The sequence below is a fragment of the Belonocnema kinseyi genome, chromosome 6 (genome assembly GCF_010883055.1).
Source record: "Belonocnema kinseyi isolate 2016_QV_RU_SX_M_011 chromosome 6, B_treatae_v1, whole genome shotgun sequence".
Classification (NCBI taxonomy): Eukaryota; Metazoa; Arthropoda; class Insecta; order Hymenoptera; family Cynipidae; genus Belonocnema; species Belonocnema kinseyi.
Window position 1 is genome coordinate 96608822 of NC_046662.1, and position 17954 is coordinate 96626775.

Sequence of the window (17954 nt, forward strand, 5' to 3'; positions counted from 1 at the left end):
AATGTGACCAAGTAAATCTAGGAGTTTCTAATTTAAAAAGCCGATAGTAAATAATGCCTTGAGTATATAAATTAAAAATGAGTAAAATGAACAATGCTGTTAAATTAAAAAAATGGTATTATAATAAAAACTCATGAGATTTATACAGTACTAAAATAATTAACGAAACAGCAGTCATGAATTTTCTTTTAGAGTTTGTTTTTATATTTTACATACCTGATTTCCCTTTACTTTGATGAGTTCCTTCGTGCGATCAACAACGAAAAAGTACTCATCCTTGTCGTAATAAACGACATCGCCCGTATGTAACCAACCATCTTTATCGATTATTTCTTTTGTTGCAACGGGATCATTTAAGTATCCTTTCATTGCTTGTGGACCCCTAAGAAGCAATTCTCCTGGTGTCTCTGGCGTTACTATGTCTTTTCCGTTTGATATATCTATTAAACGAGCTTCAGTAGAAGGAAGAAGTTTTCCACAACTTCCAGTTTTCGAAGCTGGCATTGATTTTGGTGTATATATCGTAACTGGGCTAGTTTCGGTCATACCGTAGCCTGCGAATGATACGAGATTTTATTATAAAATAAGAAGAAAAATAACCAAAATAAGTATTTCAAATTTAATTTAAAAAAAAATGTTTCATTTATTTTCAAATACTTGAATATAATACAATAAAGAAAAGAAGCCTTTGAAATAGTTAAGAAAAATTAAGAATCTAAAACCTTCCCCTTTAGCTATGAAACTTTCAGAATCAATTGCCTCACATTATTTAATTGCAAATTTATGTATTTTTAAATTCTGACGGCAGACTTATTTTAAATGATAAAATTTTGAAAGGATCAATCTGAAAATTGTATATCAATTAGATTTTAAATGTAAAATTTTACAACTTAAACAGGTTTAAAAGCAATGTTCTGCCGTACTTTTGAAGAGAGGCTCTATCTACATTGGAGCTGAATGGAGATATTGAAGGAAACGTGTTTGCATCTTTACTGATCTGAATGATCCAATATATAATTTTTTTGAAAAAAACCTAACGTTCTTGTGTAATTCATACATGCTCTATTCATTGGTGCAAAAATTAATTATTTTAATTATTTATATGCAAAACTGTAAATGAGCTTCGAATTCTTGCGCAAAGTAGGCGAAAACCCCCACATACGTAGGCCGGTTTTCGAGCAGCCCTTTCAACACCCAGAAAGGCTTCTTTGCAGGTTGTATATTATTCTTGTTTTTAAACACAATTTAGGTCATTTAAATAATTGCGATAAAAATTAGTTCGAACGAGTACAGTTAATTTTTCTGTGCTTTTTTGGAAAATTTCCTATCTCTTATGCTAATTTTGAGCCGAAGTGAATTTTGAGCAATTTTGGTTCAAAAGGCCTAAATTTTCACGATTTTGTAAATTACTTTTCCTCGCATTGGACACGCGAAACACATTTTCAAACAAAAAGTGAAGTGGAAAGACCTATAACATTTTTGGCGCCAAGCGTGCTAACGGATATAGAGCCATTTTACCGACTAAAAAAAATCGCGGATATTTTTTGCAAATAGTATATAATATGTCGAAAAATGAATGAAATACCTTGCGTAACACGACAGTTGTCTCGACCGATTTTTGCTTTGAACTTTTCAATGAGACTCTTAGTGGCTGGCGCAGCGCCACAAATTACTTTTGTTATGGACGATAAATGCGCCGGTGTGACTTCTGGATGCGTTATTAAAAATAACAGTAGCGAAGGTACAACGAATATAGAATCGGGCTTATAAGTTTCTAAACATTTGATATAATCTTCGACAGTAAATCTAGGTAGGGTTACGATGTGCCCTCCGATGTACATCATAAAATTTAAAATTCCATTGAAGCCGTAGATATGAAAGAATGGCAGTACCGACAAAACGGTTTCTTGAGTAGTTTCTGTCGTAGGAATGTTATCTACTATGTCGGGGTGATTGCACTGCAAAAGGTTTGCAATTAAATTCTTATGTGTGAGCATCACTCCCTTTGGAAGACCTGTAGTGCCCGAACTGTAGGGCAAAACCGCCAAATCATTCGGGTTTACTTGAGGTAGTTTTGCACTATATTTTCCACTAAGCAATTGTTCCAAACCTAAAATTCTAGAAAAAGAAAAAAGTAGGTAAGATCCATTTTTTATATTAAATATTGTGATACTACGAATATTATATGCATAATGTGATTACATGCCCAATGGAATAAATTGTATTTTATGGCGCTTAATTTATTTTGCAAACTCATTCTTGCTTATAAAGTAAGCGCCGTTTTTAGTTTCTAACATGTTTCTAGCACACATTACCAATTTAAAAAGGAACGCGCCTTTAAGTGTTTTTTAAATGTGAACTTGACTACTTTTTCATTCATACTATATCATAAAAGAGAACTTTACTAAACATGCCAACAAGTAATTAATTTTTTATTATGAAATAGTTTTTTTACCGTGCACAGACGATTTTTAGATAATTTGTAAACAGATTTGTTACCAGTCCGTAATAAATTCTGTCGATTGAGGACTTTTATCATTTAAATTGGAAAAAAATCTGTCTAATAATTTTGAATCTCATCATTTTTTGTAAAAAAAATTTTAATTTGTTCGTGGGCACTATTAATGAAATATATGCAAATTAACGATATAGAATTAAAATTTAGAGAATTATAACATCCTACAATAGAATATTTTTATATTTTCTTCTAGACAAAAAAAAGTACTAACATTTTCATGAGTGTCAACACTTCCCTAGAAAAGAAGCGTGACATGAAAATCTCGAAGGAATTCTTGTCGCTTTTCCGCAATGATAATTGGGTAACTAGTTTATGATGTTCAATTTTGTCGATTACTGGTCAGATAATTTGTTGAAGAAACGAGAAAAAATCTGCCTTGGGCCGAATTTGTATGATCAACACCACTATTATAGAGTGAGGCGTTTAACCAAGTAGAATATATGTCACATTTATGTGCATATGAAAGAAATTCAGGATTAATTGGTGTAAAATTTTATTTAAATCAATCATGCGTATTTAGGAGTATTAAAGCTTGTGTTTGAAATGAGCAAATAAGTAACTTTATCTTCAACAAACAATAAAAAATGGATTTTTACAACAGATGAAAATGTACCATTCTTAATATTTCCATTGCATTCTTTAAGTTAAAATAATTATTTTTGAGAACCAAAAGTCACTATCCAATGTTAGTTTTTGCTTGTTCTTTTACGAAAATAAATGGAAAATGTGAAATTTAAAAGGAATTTAAATCACTACTTGATCTCGCCCTGTAAATTACACATTAGAACCGGTGGATTTATTTTTATTATCACAATATTTACAGGATGATCAGATCAAGAAATAATGTAGATACCCAGTATTAACAATAAAAATACTGTCGGATGCGCCTCGATTGACTAAATAACATTTTAAATTAGAGATCTTGAATTTTTCTCAGCTTCATATCATCAACATAAATGTGAGTTCTCATGAGCCTTGAATTTTGAAAAAAAAATTCGATATAAAAATAAAACGGTTTAATAAATTTATCTGCAAAACATGTCTAATAAAACCTATATAACATTATTCAGTACTTTCTATATCATTATGGTTCTCTGTTGTTCCACAATAGTTTCCTAATTAAATTTAAAATCATCGTCTGAACCTTTTTTTAAAGTAATTTCATGTTTAAAAAATGCAAGTGGCAGAATTTTAATTCACGTTGATTGTTAATGTTGCTTTAAAATAGTTATTTTTTATTTAATTTTATATGGTATTTAATATTATAAATGTATGATGGAACATCACTTAAAACAGGCTTTAAAAAATAAAGCTTATCAATACAAGAGGAGAAATTTCAAGAGATTAATTCTCGAAACTGCTCCTAGATTTTATCACGCTTACAGCGCGAGAACTAGGATTTCGGAACCCTTGCTTTTAAAGCAGAGAAAGTTGCTTTAAAAGCATGGGTTCCGAAATCTTAGTTCTCGCAGCATAAGCTTAATAAAATCAAGGAGCAGTTCCGCGAATTAATCTCTCAAAATTTATCTCCGTTCACAAAGTCTGTTCATTTAATAGTTGCCATGTATGCATATTTGAATTTCGCACGATTTTAATAAAAAAAATGTATTTATCAACAAATAGGAATGTGCAAATATTTAAAAAATTGAGCTCAACGGGACGAGCCCACGGTTATGATAACTACTTAGATTTCGGGCTGGGTTGGAGCTAAATCTAAAAAGTTATCGTAATCGATTGTTTTAAGCTTTAAAATTCTCCAATATTGTGTGAAACTCAAACTAAGAAAATTTAAGAATTTTTAAGTTGGTAGATGCCTTGAAAGTTTTGAATGATTAAAAAAAAATGTATATTTTTAATTTTAGTACTGGCATTTTATGCGTGTTTGCAAAAATGAAATAAAATTTCAAAATATAACTTTATAAAATAGCCTGGGTTAGCTTTTGCAGCCTTTGCAAAAGGCAACATTTTTTTATCAAACTCCCACTTATTAACCGCGATAAATGAAATCTTATAGAAAATTTGAATATAGAAAAATTTGAAAAATGAAAAGTTTGTTTTTTATATACAGGGGTGGACAAAAGTTTTCGCATACCTCTTTTTGATAAATGATTAAGTTCTATTAATTTTAATTATGCCAGAACTAAACAAATTTATCTTTAAAGGGTTGATTGCTCTCGAAGTTCTGTATAAAACGAGCCCAGGGTGAAATCATTTAATCTACTTTTTCAATAGATATTGCAAAAATAGTGTAAATTTCAATGTTTTCTAAGTGTTCAATAACTTCCGAAATAATCAACATTTTTCAATGTTCTAGGGCTCATTTAAAAAATATTTTTTATCGAATCACAGCAGTTTATGAGTATTAATCGTAAAATTTTCTTATCGAATTGCAAGAACTTGAAGTTATAACAAAAAAGTTAGAAAAATTGCAATATTTTTGTAGAATATATAAAAACATAGAATCATTAAACTTCTATGAAATTTCCTCAAAATATATGCTTATTTAAATTTTATTCTGATTAGCCTACAGATAAGGTGTTTTGAAATTTTTCCAACTTTTTTGTTACAAATTCAAGTTCTTGAAATATAATTAGAAAAGTTTTACGATTAATACTCATAAGCTATTTTGATACGGCGAAAAAGTAGCTACAAAATGAGCCCAAGAACATTAAAAAATGTTGATTATTTTTACTTTAAAAAATAGACAAATTGGCTTCGTCCTGGGCTCATTTAATACCGAATTTCGAGAGCAATAAAAAAAATCTTCTAATTTTAAAAAACTTTATGCAAACTAAAAAAATGGTGACACTGAATTTTTGTGTACTGAAATTTTTGTATAAATATCCCCTTTTCCAGGCCCTGCTATTCGTACCGAAAGAATTCGTTTATTCCTACAGAAATTTCGGTACACGTATCTATGGCCGTAAAACTGAAATCTTCTCACTAAAATTACAAGAATTTCAGTAAATGATATGTTTGCATTAACAAAAGGGTAATTAGAGCGCGCGCAATGCACATAATATTCTAATCTAATAGTAACTCAGATAGTGCTTGTTTCTTCCTAAAGTTATATTCAAGGCTGTTTGTTATTAAACATTTTTTCAATTGTGGGAATTCGAAGAAGCTTGTAAGGCTTTTAGATTAGCAATATCGGGAAAATTCTTATTTTTTTGAGCTTATGTGATGATATCGTACACAAATTAATATAAGAAATAAGGTATCTGAACACATAAATAAATATACAATCTTTTAATCGACAGATAAAATTTACGCAAGCATTCTTGACGTCTATCAAAGGTAGACAGAAAAATGCAAACATGATTCAGAAATTTTTATCGGGCAATGAAGTGGCAGTGTCGAAATCATTGATAAGCTTATTAAATTCTCGGCGCAAGATAAAAAAGGAGCGAATATCTCGAGTTATCTTCGTGACGTAAGGAAACATCACTCTGACTCTTTCTGATACTTACTTTTTATCAGCTTCGTCTTTCCCGCCAATATTTAAAGTGTAGGTATAATTATTTAGCTCTTTAGAAACGGTAAGAGCAGTTTCAATGAGTTGGGGTATCGTCATAATACACCGAACACCAGCATTTTTGAATTGTCGTGCCACTTCCTCTGCAGTGTAGAGTGGGTTAGCAAAAGTGACGATCAATCCTGCTTTTAAACTAGCGTGTACAGCTAGTAAGTACTCTGGTATGTTTGGAAGAAGCAGTCCCACTTTATCTCCAGGGTCTAAACCGACTTTTTCCAAAAGGCCTTGTGCAGCATGGTGATTTAGCATTTTTGCTAAGTTGTAAGTGTATGACCTTCCAGTCACACCACATGTCTAGATAAAATTTTGATTGCATTATCTCAAAGTTCAATCGCAGAATTATGTTGACATACGCACAGAATGAAAGGCAATTGAAAACAAATTCATTCACGCTAATAATTTATCGTGACGACGAGCGTAAAGATACTTATGAGATTAATATCATGCATTATAAAATACTTCCGCAATGAAAGGATGTAATAGTCATTAGTCAATTTTTCTTTAATCTCAACAAGATTTTATTATGATTTTATCAATATTATTTTTTATAAAAGCAGGCCTCGAAACAACTAGTAAACTCAAAAAGTCGTATACAATTTTTAAAAAATCGCACATAACTTTTAATGGCATATTATAATAGTATCACATGAAGAACTCCAATTTTTATTATTTCCGATTTTTTAACGAAAAAAAGTATACCAAGCGCTATAAGCGTATGAAAAAATACATAAATAAAATCATAAACAATATTTAATAATTATAATTTGTTCATTTCTAAACATAAAATCCTGAGGATTTTAAGGTTTTATTTGTACATATGAAATAAACTTTCAAGATAAGACATTGGCAAAAACATTTTTAGGTTCATTTTTTAGTTTTCAATGAAGTGATATGGCTAAAGAAATGGAATTAAAGGTTATTGTCGAGAAATTTCATTCAATGATATTGTTAATTATTTTTCAATTTATACGAGTATTTAAAATTTCTCAAAGATTTTTTTTGGACGAAGTGTCACATCGTAACGAAATTTCAGATGAGTGGTCAAATATTTTTCAGAAACTTGACTAGTCCCAAATTTTTTCGACCACTAGTCCATCGCCTTTTCTAACAACCCGGATTTTTCGGGACGACTAGACGGAGTCTTTTTTGAATTATAATATGCTATTTGGCTATTTTGATAGCAATTGGTATATTTTTTATAACAAAATTTTGTATTCCATTTCTTTTACTAGATGGTAGCTTCAAAATACCAAATTCAAAATTGCAGATCTTTTTCAAATCTTTTCGGCTTTGAGGAAAAGGAAAACAAATCATTAAAGAATATTGATCACATAAAATGAAACTGTAGTGAAACTTCGATAATAAGAATTTTCGATAATTCGAACTTTTTGGTGTCCCGATCGAAACTTGCGACGTTTCCCATGTTAATATTTGTCGATCACTGAAATTCCTCGATATAGTTCAAAATATATTATACGCTGCACCGTGATGATAACCTCTGGAATTTGAAATACGGCAGCGAGTAATTAACATACTTCAAAAATTTCATATTTATAACCTAGGCGATTGCATGTGACCACTTGTTATGGCAGAAAGAAGAGCAAAGATCGTGTCACTGTTATTGTCTGCGCTATTATGTCAAGTAAAAAAAAACTAAAGTTATTGGTAATATGCAAAGTATAATATTCAAAGGTAATATTCAAAGACTCCACGATGTTTTAAGATAGTCAATTATTTTCCAGTACTTTACACGAACAATAACAAATCTTGGATGACCAGTTGAATAAATTAAGACTGACTTTATAAAATTAATCGCAAATTGCAAAGAGACAATCTGAAACTAATATTTAAGAATAATTGTCCGGCTCATCTGAAATTCTTGATGCAAACACTAAAATCCGTGAAACTAGGTTTATTTACCACCGAATTTCTCTTCGAAATTGCAACCAATGGACTAAGGAATTATCAAGAGCCTTAAAGTTAATTATTGCTTAAGGCTTCAGAAGAAACAAGTGGGGGGTAACTGTTTTGAATTTGTTGGATGCCATTTTCGATTTACAAAAGCCTGAAAAAATGTTACAAGAAGAGGACGAAGATTCTGCGGATGGTATTTCTATAGAAAAAGGACTGATCTACAAAGGCGATTAGGATTCACAGATATAAACTTTGAAGATTTTGTTGATGTGGACACTAATTTAATCATTGCTGCTGAAATTACATACAATTAGATATTGGATAGTGTAAAGGAAAAAGAACCTTTGAAATCTATTGAAGAGAATTTTGCCGAGGATCAGGATGTAAAACCACCAGTTTTAACCCGATCCCCGTATTGCTGTTGTTACCTATTTTAACCATATAGGGGGGTCAAAATTGACCTGGTGTCTTGGAAATTTAGTAAGTATGTATAAAAGTTCTGGAAAAATTCATGGATCACTTTCGAACCTTCTACTGTATGATAAAATTATGGAATTTGATATTCATTAAATCAGAATAACTAATTAACAATAAACAAACACAGCCCTCATCAAAGTTTTGCCTTCAGTGGAAATTCGTAACATGTTCTATAGAAGGTATTATGTACATTTATATTCTTATTTTCGATCACACAATTATCGATAATTCGAAGTTTGTTATTGCATAACACGAAGCACTTCGTGTTATTGAAGCTTCACTGTAATTGAATTTTTCATCTGCAAAGAACAAAACTTGGAAATTCTAAGGTTTATCAGATTGCAGTTTATTTCAACTTTTCCAAATTCAAATTAATGAAATATTCATTATACCTATATTTGAAATCCCCTGATTACTAGTTGAAATTTAATTCCATTTAACTGATAAGATTTAAAAATTCTAAGCCATATTCAAATTGCTTATAATTCTAAAACTTCATTAATTCTAATGAAATTCACAGAAGGCCCATACATGAATGATTTTCAAATGGAAAAATTATATCTTTAAAAAATATTTCTTCATAAACTTTTAAACCTATCAATAAAGAGCGGATGAGTGTAAGTTGCAGTTAGCTATAGGGAGTGCAATTGCAGCTCTCTCATTGGTCGAGTAGCCCTCACTAGGTATAACTTCGTGTTTGCACTCATCCGCTTTGTACTTATCAACTAGCATTATCTTTAAATGAGACAAGTTAATAGTATAGATAGCATATTGTTATGTTTACTGTAAACACGATATAGGCAGTAAAAAAACAACTTATAATAGCTATATTTATTTGTAACTGAAACAGTATTTTTACATAAAATATAGAATTTAGAAAAATACTTTGTTGATTTAAACGTTCGGAACTTCAGGTATATTTATTTTGAATACTTTGAACTTAAAATTACTTGAAGAAAATATTACATTTTTTAACTTGAGATTATATAATTTTAATATTAAATTGTTAATTTTTTAATAATAATTGACTATGAACCACCTTCCAATTTGAAAAAAATGTTTTAGAACCTTGAAGGCTTTACGCAAATATAAATTATTGAATTTAAAATCGTCTAATTATAAGTCTTAAATGCGAAATTATTCGCTTTGTAATCTTTTCCATTAAAATGGTGCATTTTTTACATTTTAAATTTAAATTTCGAAAGTTTTAACGCAATCAACATTAAAATTCACTTGTGAACGGCTAACTAGCCTTTTTGTATATAAAATAAAATAAAATTTTAAGTTTTAGGATCCAAGGCCTGAGATTTGAAATCATGGATTAAACAAATATTCAGAATCAAACATTTTGTACTTTGAATCATTTAAACTTTAAATCCTCTCTATTTTGTTAAACAGATAAGGCATAAAAACTGATTTACATATAAAAATTTTCACGACATTCATGCTGTTTACAAAAATATTTATCTATTTTGAACAAAACAATGAATAAAGTAAAAAAGCAGACAATATAAGTAATAACTAGTGTATTTACCAAGGCAGGTTTTTTTTCCCACGCGTTCGAATTGGAGAAAACAAAATCACTAAAGGTTTGATCCGGAACTTGGATCTCTCCGAGCGGGCTTTTCAAGACAGTCGAACTGTATTTTCGTTGACATTGCTTTTTAAAATGATTAGTTAATTTAACATTGCGCGTCGCGATTGTGCGAAGTAAAGACATAGCATAAACCGGTTATAGTTCCGATTGTTAATAAAAATGAATAGCTCAAAAAATGGAAATAAAAGTAAACCGAAAAAGAGAAGCTTTCCAATCACTGAATTAAGTACACAAGATATACCCAACTCCGTAAAGAAATTATTTTTATTCTCTCTTTTAAAAGTATCTCACAGTACACATACACTTATATACAATTATTAAATTGCGCCTGTATTCCTCAACGAATTCAGCCACACTGGTGGAGCGATGCAACTTGTAATATCTCATAAACATGCACATATGTACTAATCTGCATACAATACGCGTCTGTGAGAAGTTACAATTTGCACGAGCCGGGCTTCAGTTATGTCAGTGTGCTATCACAAGAATCTATACTCGCGTAATTTTCTCAATCAAAGTCCAAAGTTTACCGTCAACCCGTTGCGAAGTGACTTACTACGTTTCCCGCTTGCGAAAAGTAATTGGAATTTTGAAAAACTTGGAAAAAAGATTAAAAAGAAAGTAGGAGCGATATACAAACGGCGGACACTGAATTGAACTTGCTTTGCCAGTACGCTTTTTACGTATAGTTTGTTGCTTTCTCCTATCTGCGAAAAAGTCAGCTTGATTATTTGCGAAAACAGGTTTAATCTAATATAAAACCTAACCGCGTCCCGATTTACAATAAGCAAGAGCAAGTAAACAAGTCTCGCCGCCAACTCGCCGTATTGAGAATCACTTTGTATTGCCGGAGGGGGAAGTTCATAAGTAGTCGATGTCACCGACTTACGCGCGTGCGGTGGGTATATTATCCCCTCATCGTGTGTGCCCGCTGGCGCGCCTTTTTGCTCCGCTTTTAAATACCAATGGATATATATGTATATACATTCGACACTGCTTGCTATTTAATTATTACTAAAGCTTTCGACCCCGCCTTCCAACAGCGGCTCATATATTTACACATCTTCAAACCGCTGTGGGATTGTGGACGGCCTGCTAGTACGTCAGAGGGCAAAGTCCTTCTTCAGATTATTCGGTCAACGTAAATCTACACGAGCCTCCAGAAAAAGGCATTTTAAAAAGCACCTAACTGAAAGCTTGATGCTTGACCAATTTTTTGAAAAATCCCTCCTGGAGTGTCATTAGCTCGTCGTACGTTCCTGTTTCCACTATTCGACCTTGATTCAAGACGGCTATCTTGTCCGCATTTTTTATTGTACTAAGTCTGTGTGCTATCGTCAATACCGTCCTTCCCCGGGATGCTCGCTCCAAGGCTTCCTGTACCAAGTGTTCGCTCTCTGCATCCAAGGCACTCGTCGCTTCGTCCAGGATTAGAATCTTTGGATTCTAAAATTTAAAATAATTATATGTTAAACATTCAATATCCTTTCATCTCCTTTAACGAAAAAGTGTTTTCGGCAAAAATCCAAATATATTGATGAAAAATCCCCACATGTTAATTTGCTCATTTATTGATGCAGATAAAAGTTCATCGTTATTTTTTTTAGTGGTTTTTTAGTGGTTTTTAGTGGTTTTTTTCTTAGTGGTATTAAACAGTTTCTTCATGAAATTACTTTCATGTAAAGTGATTTTTTAACAGATAAATATATTGTCTTTTTTTTATCAGGGAGAGGCATAAGTGAATTTTCATGAGAAATAACATCAAAATTTGAAGAGAAAAAAGATAAGAAAAAAAACATTATCAACAAATCTTAAATCCGAAAATTTATTCCAAATATTCTTTATAACGCACACAAAAATATATCCCATATTAAACGATGTTTACAAGGAAATTATCATTCAACCTGAGCATGAATCCCGCAGGATAAATATAATCGAATCTCTGCAGAATTCTGTGTTCAAAGATAAACAAATTTATTAAATTTACTTTTTTTTCATCTAGAAAATGAAAAACTTGAAATTATAAACGATTTTAAATAAAACCGAGAAAACTTAAAGTGATGATAGACATTGTGCATGTTTCTAAACGTTATCTAGATCTAGGTCTAGTCTATAAATATAGGTCAGGTTGATGGCTAATAAAGTATTCATGTAGTGCATCCTAAAATAGTACAAATAAAGCTACAATATAATAAAAATGATATAAAAGTTTTCATAAATGAAAATTGTCATGAACCTAAGAACAGAAAAAGTCGAAAAAAATATCTTTTGGATGAAAATGGGCCTTTTAAATATATTGGATCTAACTCGTCAAAAACATTAGCGATATTTTAAAAGGCTGTGCATAGATTCAATGAAATTCGATGAGTGTAGAACAAAGATTTTCGTTATTCTCAGATAGTTTGATTTTGAAAATGCGTCAAACGAATGTAACAAATTGGACTTTGTTACTCAACAGTAGCCAACTTAATTTCATAATAGTCATTTATACATATGCAACTGCAGACTCAGCGTTATTTTTAACGACTCAAATCTGCAACAGTGGGATGATCATTTTAATAAGAAATTTAACCTCCAAGTATAAAAAAGTGCAGTTTGACTTGCAAATATCACTTGCTCCATGATGAGAAGTATGATTTATGTATACTGGTATGTAATAAAATTGTATTCGAAACCAAGGAGAGATAAAATTAACTTAAATACATGATAAAAAAGATAAATGTACAGTTACCCTCCTTGTGAATATATGAATTTGTCAACAATTTAAAAAAAATAATAAGTAATAATATAATTTTTGTCAGATTCGGTAAACACCGAGAGTAATATTTTACAAAAATCTTAAATTGTGTTGACCTTCCTCTCTGTGTTGTTTTAAACTTTGATAAAGTATAGGGATTATAGTCTAATCAATATGTTGAATAATTTTACATAATTTAGATGCGAAAAAGGTCATCCATATGCCACGTGTTCTATTAGATCTGCGGATTTACATTACGAAAAACACGAAAAACTAGAAAATTTGCGCTCCTTTTGGTTAGGATTTGCGCTCCCTTTGCAGGTATCATTTAACTTGTGATTTCAAGAAAAACCGACTTTTCAGTCAGTTTAATTTTAAATACCAAGAATATACATATTTTCATAAAATATAAAATAATTCCTCGAAGTGATTTCGATCAAAAGAAGGTAACATTAAAAAAAACTAAACAACATATTAATTTCGTAATATACCTGAAGTAAATTTAGCTAATTTTATATCTATTAAAATACTTGAAGGAAATGAAGATATGGGAAAGCAACCCTAAACTCGGCTACTATGCACTGTCCAGATGTGCATTATTGATTTCCGAAGTAAGTAAATAAGTGTCATGTATATATAGTACGTTGGTTGTACGTTATAATAATATATAAAAATCTGAATATCGTTATTTCACAATCAATTTACACACGAAACTGAAAAACTGTTTTGTTCATATATTATTTATATAACCAATTTTTTTTCCTTAACCAAATTTTGATTATGATAACAAAAATTCAATTTTTGCTCAGATAACCATTTGATGTGATAAAAAAAGTTTGTTGTGCGAACAATAATAACAGTTTTCCGAGTTACAATTTTAGATATATTTCCATAATATAGTTTTTTAATGACAAATTCTTGGCTAAAATACATAGAAGAAAACATAATGTTTATAACTCAATTAAATTGTTATAACATACAATAAATGTTAAGGGATTGAACTACTTTTTTCTCTATCTACTATGAAAAATATTCATTTCACAAAGCTTTTAATTTTTTTTTATCCTTCATGCAAATCCTACTCAAAGATTCATCACTCAGATGACGTTTATTTATATTTATTGCAAACTATTGGAGAACCATGCAGAACATACAAATTGAATAGTGAAAATGAGAATTGCAAAGTTTCATTCGGCACTCAAAAAATTGATGGAGAATATTTGTTTCGCCCTAAGCATTTAGATTTTCTCATCTTTGGGCGGGAAGAGTGATTTTTGTTGTGAAAGTCAGTTTGCAATTATTAAAACAATTAATATCACTTGCTCCTTTTCAGAGGGTAGACGGAGAACATTTTACTTTTTTCGAATCTCTTACACTATTTCGCTTATTAAACTGCACTTTTGTATATCAAAGAAATTGATTTAAAGTATATAATTAAACCTAACGTAAACAAAAAGGATTGTTTAACGAAATAATTATTGCTTAAAAAAATAGGGTATAAGTTCTTAGATAAGAAAACACTGAATAATAAGGGACATACTGTAAGAGATACAATAACACTAAATTTTTCTCCGCCCTTCCTATGAAAGACGCAAGTGAATGATTAAAAATTGTATAAATATTTGCAAACTATCTTCCAGAAAAAATATTCCTCTTAAAATTCATGAACTGCCAAATTAATTTAAGAAAATAGTAACTTTTTAATATTTACAGAAGAAAAATGGTTTGAACAAAAAAAAAATAGGGAAATAATCACAAAATATCCTTAAAAAAATATTTATATTACTCACTTACTCTCAACATTTACTAATTTTCTCATCAATACTAGAAAAAAATGTTCACGATTTTCAGGGGAAAAAATTGTTTCAATAATTACGAAATATGTTAAACAAGAAATATTACTCTTGGCATTAATCAACTGTACCATTGATTTCGAAAAATAATACATTTTACGATTTGCAGAGGGAGGGGGTTGTTTAAACAAATAATAGTTGTTCAAACAATTCAAAATTAGTTCGAAAATTACTTGGAAACTTGTCACTAATAGAATAAAAATAATTCATGTTGAAAAATTGCAAAACATACCGTCCCTAGGATGAATTGCACATAAAACTTGTATTTTAAATTTTTTGGGGGAATATTCCGGCCAAAATTCAAGGGAACTGAAGAGATAAAAACTACAAGTTATTGGGTGGAAATTATTCCCTGAATACTCCTTAAGAAGTGACTAAATTTTAATTTACAAAAAGTTAATTAAAAGTACTTATTCTTACCATTTTTTCGAATACCCAGCTTTTCCCATTTAATCCCATGTTAATTTATAAACCCCGGGGGCACGGATTAATGTTCAACGATTTGGAAAAAAAGAGATCCTGTTCGCTCCACGGGCACATTCTTATCGCGCGCGATTATTGGTTCTCGCACTTCGCGCTCGATGATATGTTTATCTCGATCCTACGTGCTCGATTTTTGTATGTCTCCAACATTTGTTCATAGAACTTTTATAATTAAAGGATAAAGCAACGACAACTGTAATTTGGCGATGGCGAATTCTCTTTTGTTAAAGCTCTTTCGGCTTTAGCGAACACATTGTCATTACGTATGCCGTGATTTGTACTGATTTTGTCCAAAATGTTAGCTTTTCTACATTATGCTCAGCACTTTTACATCAAATGCATATTACATTTATTTATGTACCTCGGTTGCTTTGCTTTTATAAATGTTTTATTTTTATCTTGTCTTTACGACTAAAAGAAAATCTACTAGTTTTGTTTCGAAATTAGTCAGAACAAATTTTTAGATTCTTTTTGGGTAAACCAATTTTGTCCATTCATATTTTTCCATTCCTTTCGTCGTTTACCAAATAATTAAATTTTGTATTTTTAATGTTATTCTTTTAAGACTAAGACAAAAACTAAGCGTCCTATTAAAAAATTATTTACGGCAAATTTGTAGCGCTTTTTTGGATAGACAACTTTTGTCAATCCATTTTTTTAATACTTTGATAAACTTGTACGGCTTACAAAAAGTAACCTTCTTCTTCTCTTGACTTTTTATCATTTTCTGCGCTGTTCAACTTAAAATGTGCATTTTCGTTTCATTTTTTGGATTTTGGAAATGCTATAACTCTCGATATTTTTTTTTTATAAGAAAAGCCATAAGGATAAATTGTTTGCTTCTTCGTGCCTTACGTAGAATTCTCAAATAATAAAAAAGTGGCCTCAAAAATTTTGAAAATGATTTGACTTTTTGAATTTTTATCTAAAATATCTAGTTAACGAAACTTGATCTTTCTTTTTGGTCCCTGAAACGGTGTGCCAAATTGCAAATGAATCCGATTAGTATTTCAAAATTTATCCGGTATAAAGACGATCACGGCGACGACAGACAGACGGACATCATCGTAAAACCAGCTTTGCCGGATTCAGGGGGTCTCAAAACGCGGAGATTTTAAGAAACACGTGATAGTCAGATTCCACATAAAACCAATACCTTCCGATTATAATAAGAATATAATATGACATTTTTTTCTCGGAAAACGAACAAATTGAAGGGATCGATCACAAAAAATCGAAAGTCGAATTTTCACAGGTAATAATTTGGAACATCTCAGTATGGCCAAAATTACTTTTGTAACTAATCAGACGCATGCCTTCCGGAAGTTTTGCTAAGTTTTGGTAAACCATACAAATTTTGCGAATTTTTGGTGAACTATACAAATTTTGCCGAAGTATTGCACTTAGAATACAAAAGATGGTCGAAAGGTAGATTTCCAGAATATAACTCGTGAATGCGAAGCAATATTTTTTAATCTGACGCATTTTCAGAGAGGGGGGGGGGCATTACTCAACCCCAAATTTTCTTTATAAAATGTAGATAACATGCATGTACAGAAGTTATTTTTTGGTGACCAGTGCATAGATAGTTTGAGAAAATGTACTCGCGATTTTTATTTCGAAGTGATTTACTACAACGAATCTAGATTTAAAATCTAATGATGATTTCAACAAAATCTGAAAAATAACGTTATTGAAAACCCATTTTGTCACCATATCGATTGGAATTCATATGCTTTTTCGGCCAATAGTCACATTTTCGAAAAAATGGGGTATGTGTCCTTTTAGAACGACACCCTTCATTAAAAAAAATTAATTTAACTTTGCTTCAGAAATATTTAAAAATTGCAAATTCTCTTTAAAGTAAAGAAAAGCTGAGACAATATATGTTTACAAACTTCATACATGCAAAATATGGGCTGCGCCGGCCCTATAAAGAAAGGTCAGCTTTTGTTAGCACAAACTTTTAAAAAAAGTTTATTACTCATGAACAAAAAAAATGTAATAAATCGTTTTTAGCATCTTTGAGAAAAAACCATGATTAGATCTCTTGAAAGAAAAAAGACATTTTCTAAACGGATTTTAAGAACAAATCGTCTAGAATTTGCACTTGTTAATACAAAATCATTCAGACCAACCGGTGTTAAAATTTTCACTAAAATTGTTGCAAAACCTATATCTACCATTAATAACATTGCTTATTATTCACAAACTCTCATGATTCAATGTTTATAATAATTGGTATAAATACAAACCCGGAATTAAAAGAATTGCTTATTTAAAATTGTATCGTTAATAGGAGGCACAAAAGTTTGTACTCTCTTCATATTTTCTCGTACAATAAGCCATTATTTATTTACATATTTTTAAACAATATTATTTTTTATAAATCTAAGCCCCCCCCAAAAAAGTACAATTTTAAAGATATTCGTGATAATTTTTTTTTTATAACAATCCTTTTACTGTACACAGTATAATTATCTTCGTTTCTGCTTTCAATAGCAACTATTTATTCAAGAAAGCTGTATTATTATCGGGGATTGTGATACTTAAATTTTTGCAATGCTTATAAAAAGTGTTATCACAAAAATTCTTAATTAATCGAATTGATATATTAGAATATTTTTTTAAATCTTTGTCCTAAAACCAAAATTACTACTCTCTTGCTATTTTCTCGTACGACGAACCATTATTACACTTTTTTGTTTTTCTTGATAAGAATGGTTATAAAGAACAAGGGACATCGAAATTCGAAAGGTATTGAAAGCGCCAACCATGATAATTTCCGGGGGGGGGGCTTTCAATTTATTATTCTCCATTTTAAGTGCAATGATAAAATC

The 17954-nt window shown here is 30.5% G+C and overlaps 2 protein-coding genes and 1 long non-coding RNA gene across 3 annotated transcripts in view; 1 reads left to right on the plus strand and 2 right to left on the minus strand.

The window, feature by feature from the left end:
- Positions 1-10945, minus strand: part of LOC117174180 (4-coumarate--CoA ligase 2-like) — a 23345-nt gene extending 12400 nt beyond the window's left edge. The window contains exons 1-4 of the mRNA XM_033363020.1: positions 9979-10945; positions 5989-6347; positions 1586-2118; positions 217-554 (exon numbers count right to left, since the gene is read on the minus strand). Of these exons, the coding sequence (XP_033218911.1) occupies positions 217-554; positions 1586-2118; positions 5989-6347; positions 9979-10164 (1416 nt within the window). The 5' untranslated portion in view covers positions 10165-10945. The remainder of the gene's footprint in view (positions 1-216; positions 555-1585; positions 2119-5988; positions 6348-9978) is intronic.
- LOC117174179 (ATP-binding cassette sub-family B member 10, mitochondrial-like) overlaps positions 10280-17954 on the minus strand; it is a 20441-nt gene continuing 12766 nt past the window's right edge. The window contains exon 3 of the mRNA XM_033363019.1: positions 10280-11487. Within this exon, the coding sequence (XP_033218910.1) occupies positions 11227-11487 (261 nt within the window). The 3' untranslated portion in view covers positions 10280-11226. The remainder of the gene's footprint in view (positions 11488-17954) is intronic.
- Positions 12589-17954, plus strand: part of LOC117174185 — a 10356-nt gene continuing 4990 nt past the window's right edge. Inside the window, exons 1-2 of the long non-coding RNA XR_004467271.1 lie at positions 12589-12690; positions 13315-13389. This is a non-coding gene — a long non-coding RNA (uncharacterized LOC117174185). The remainder of the gene's footprint in view (positions 12691-13314; positions 13390-17954) is intronic.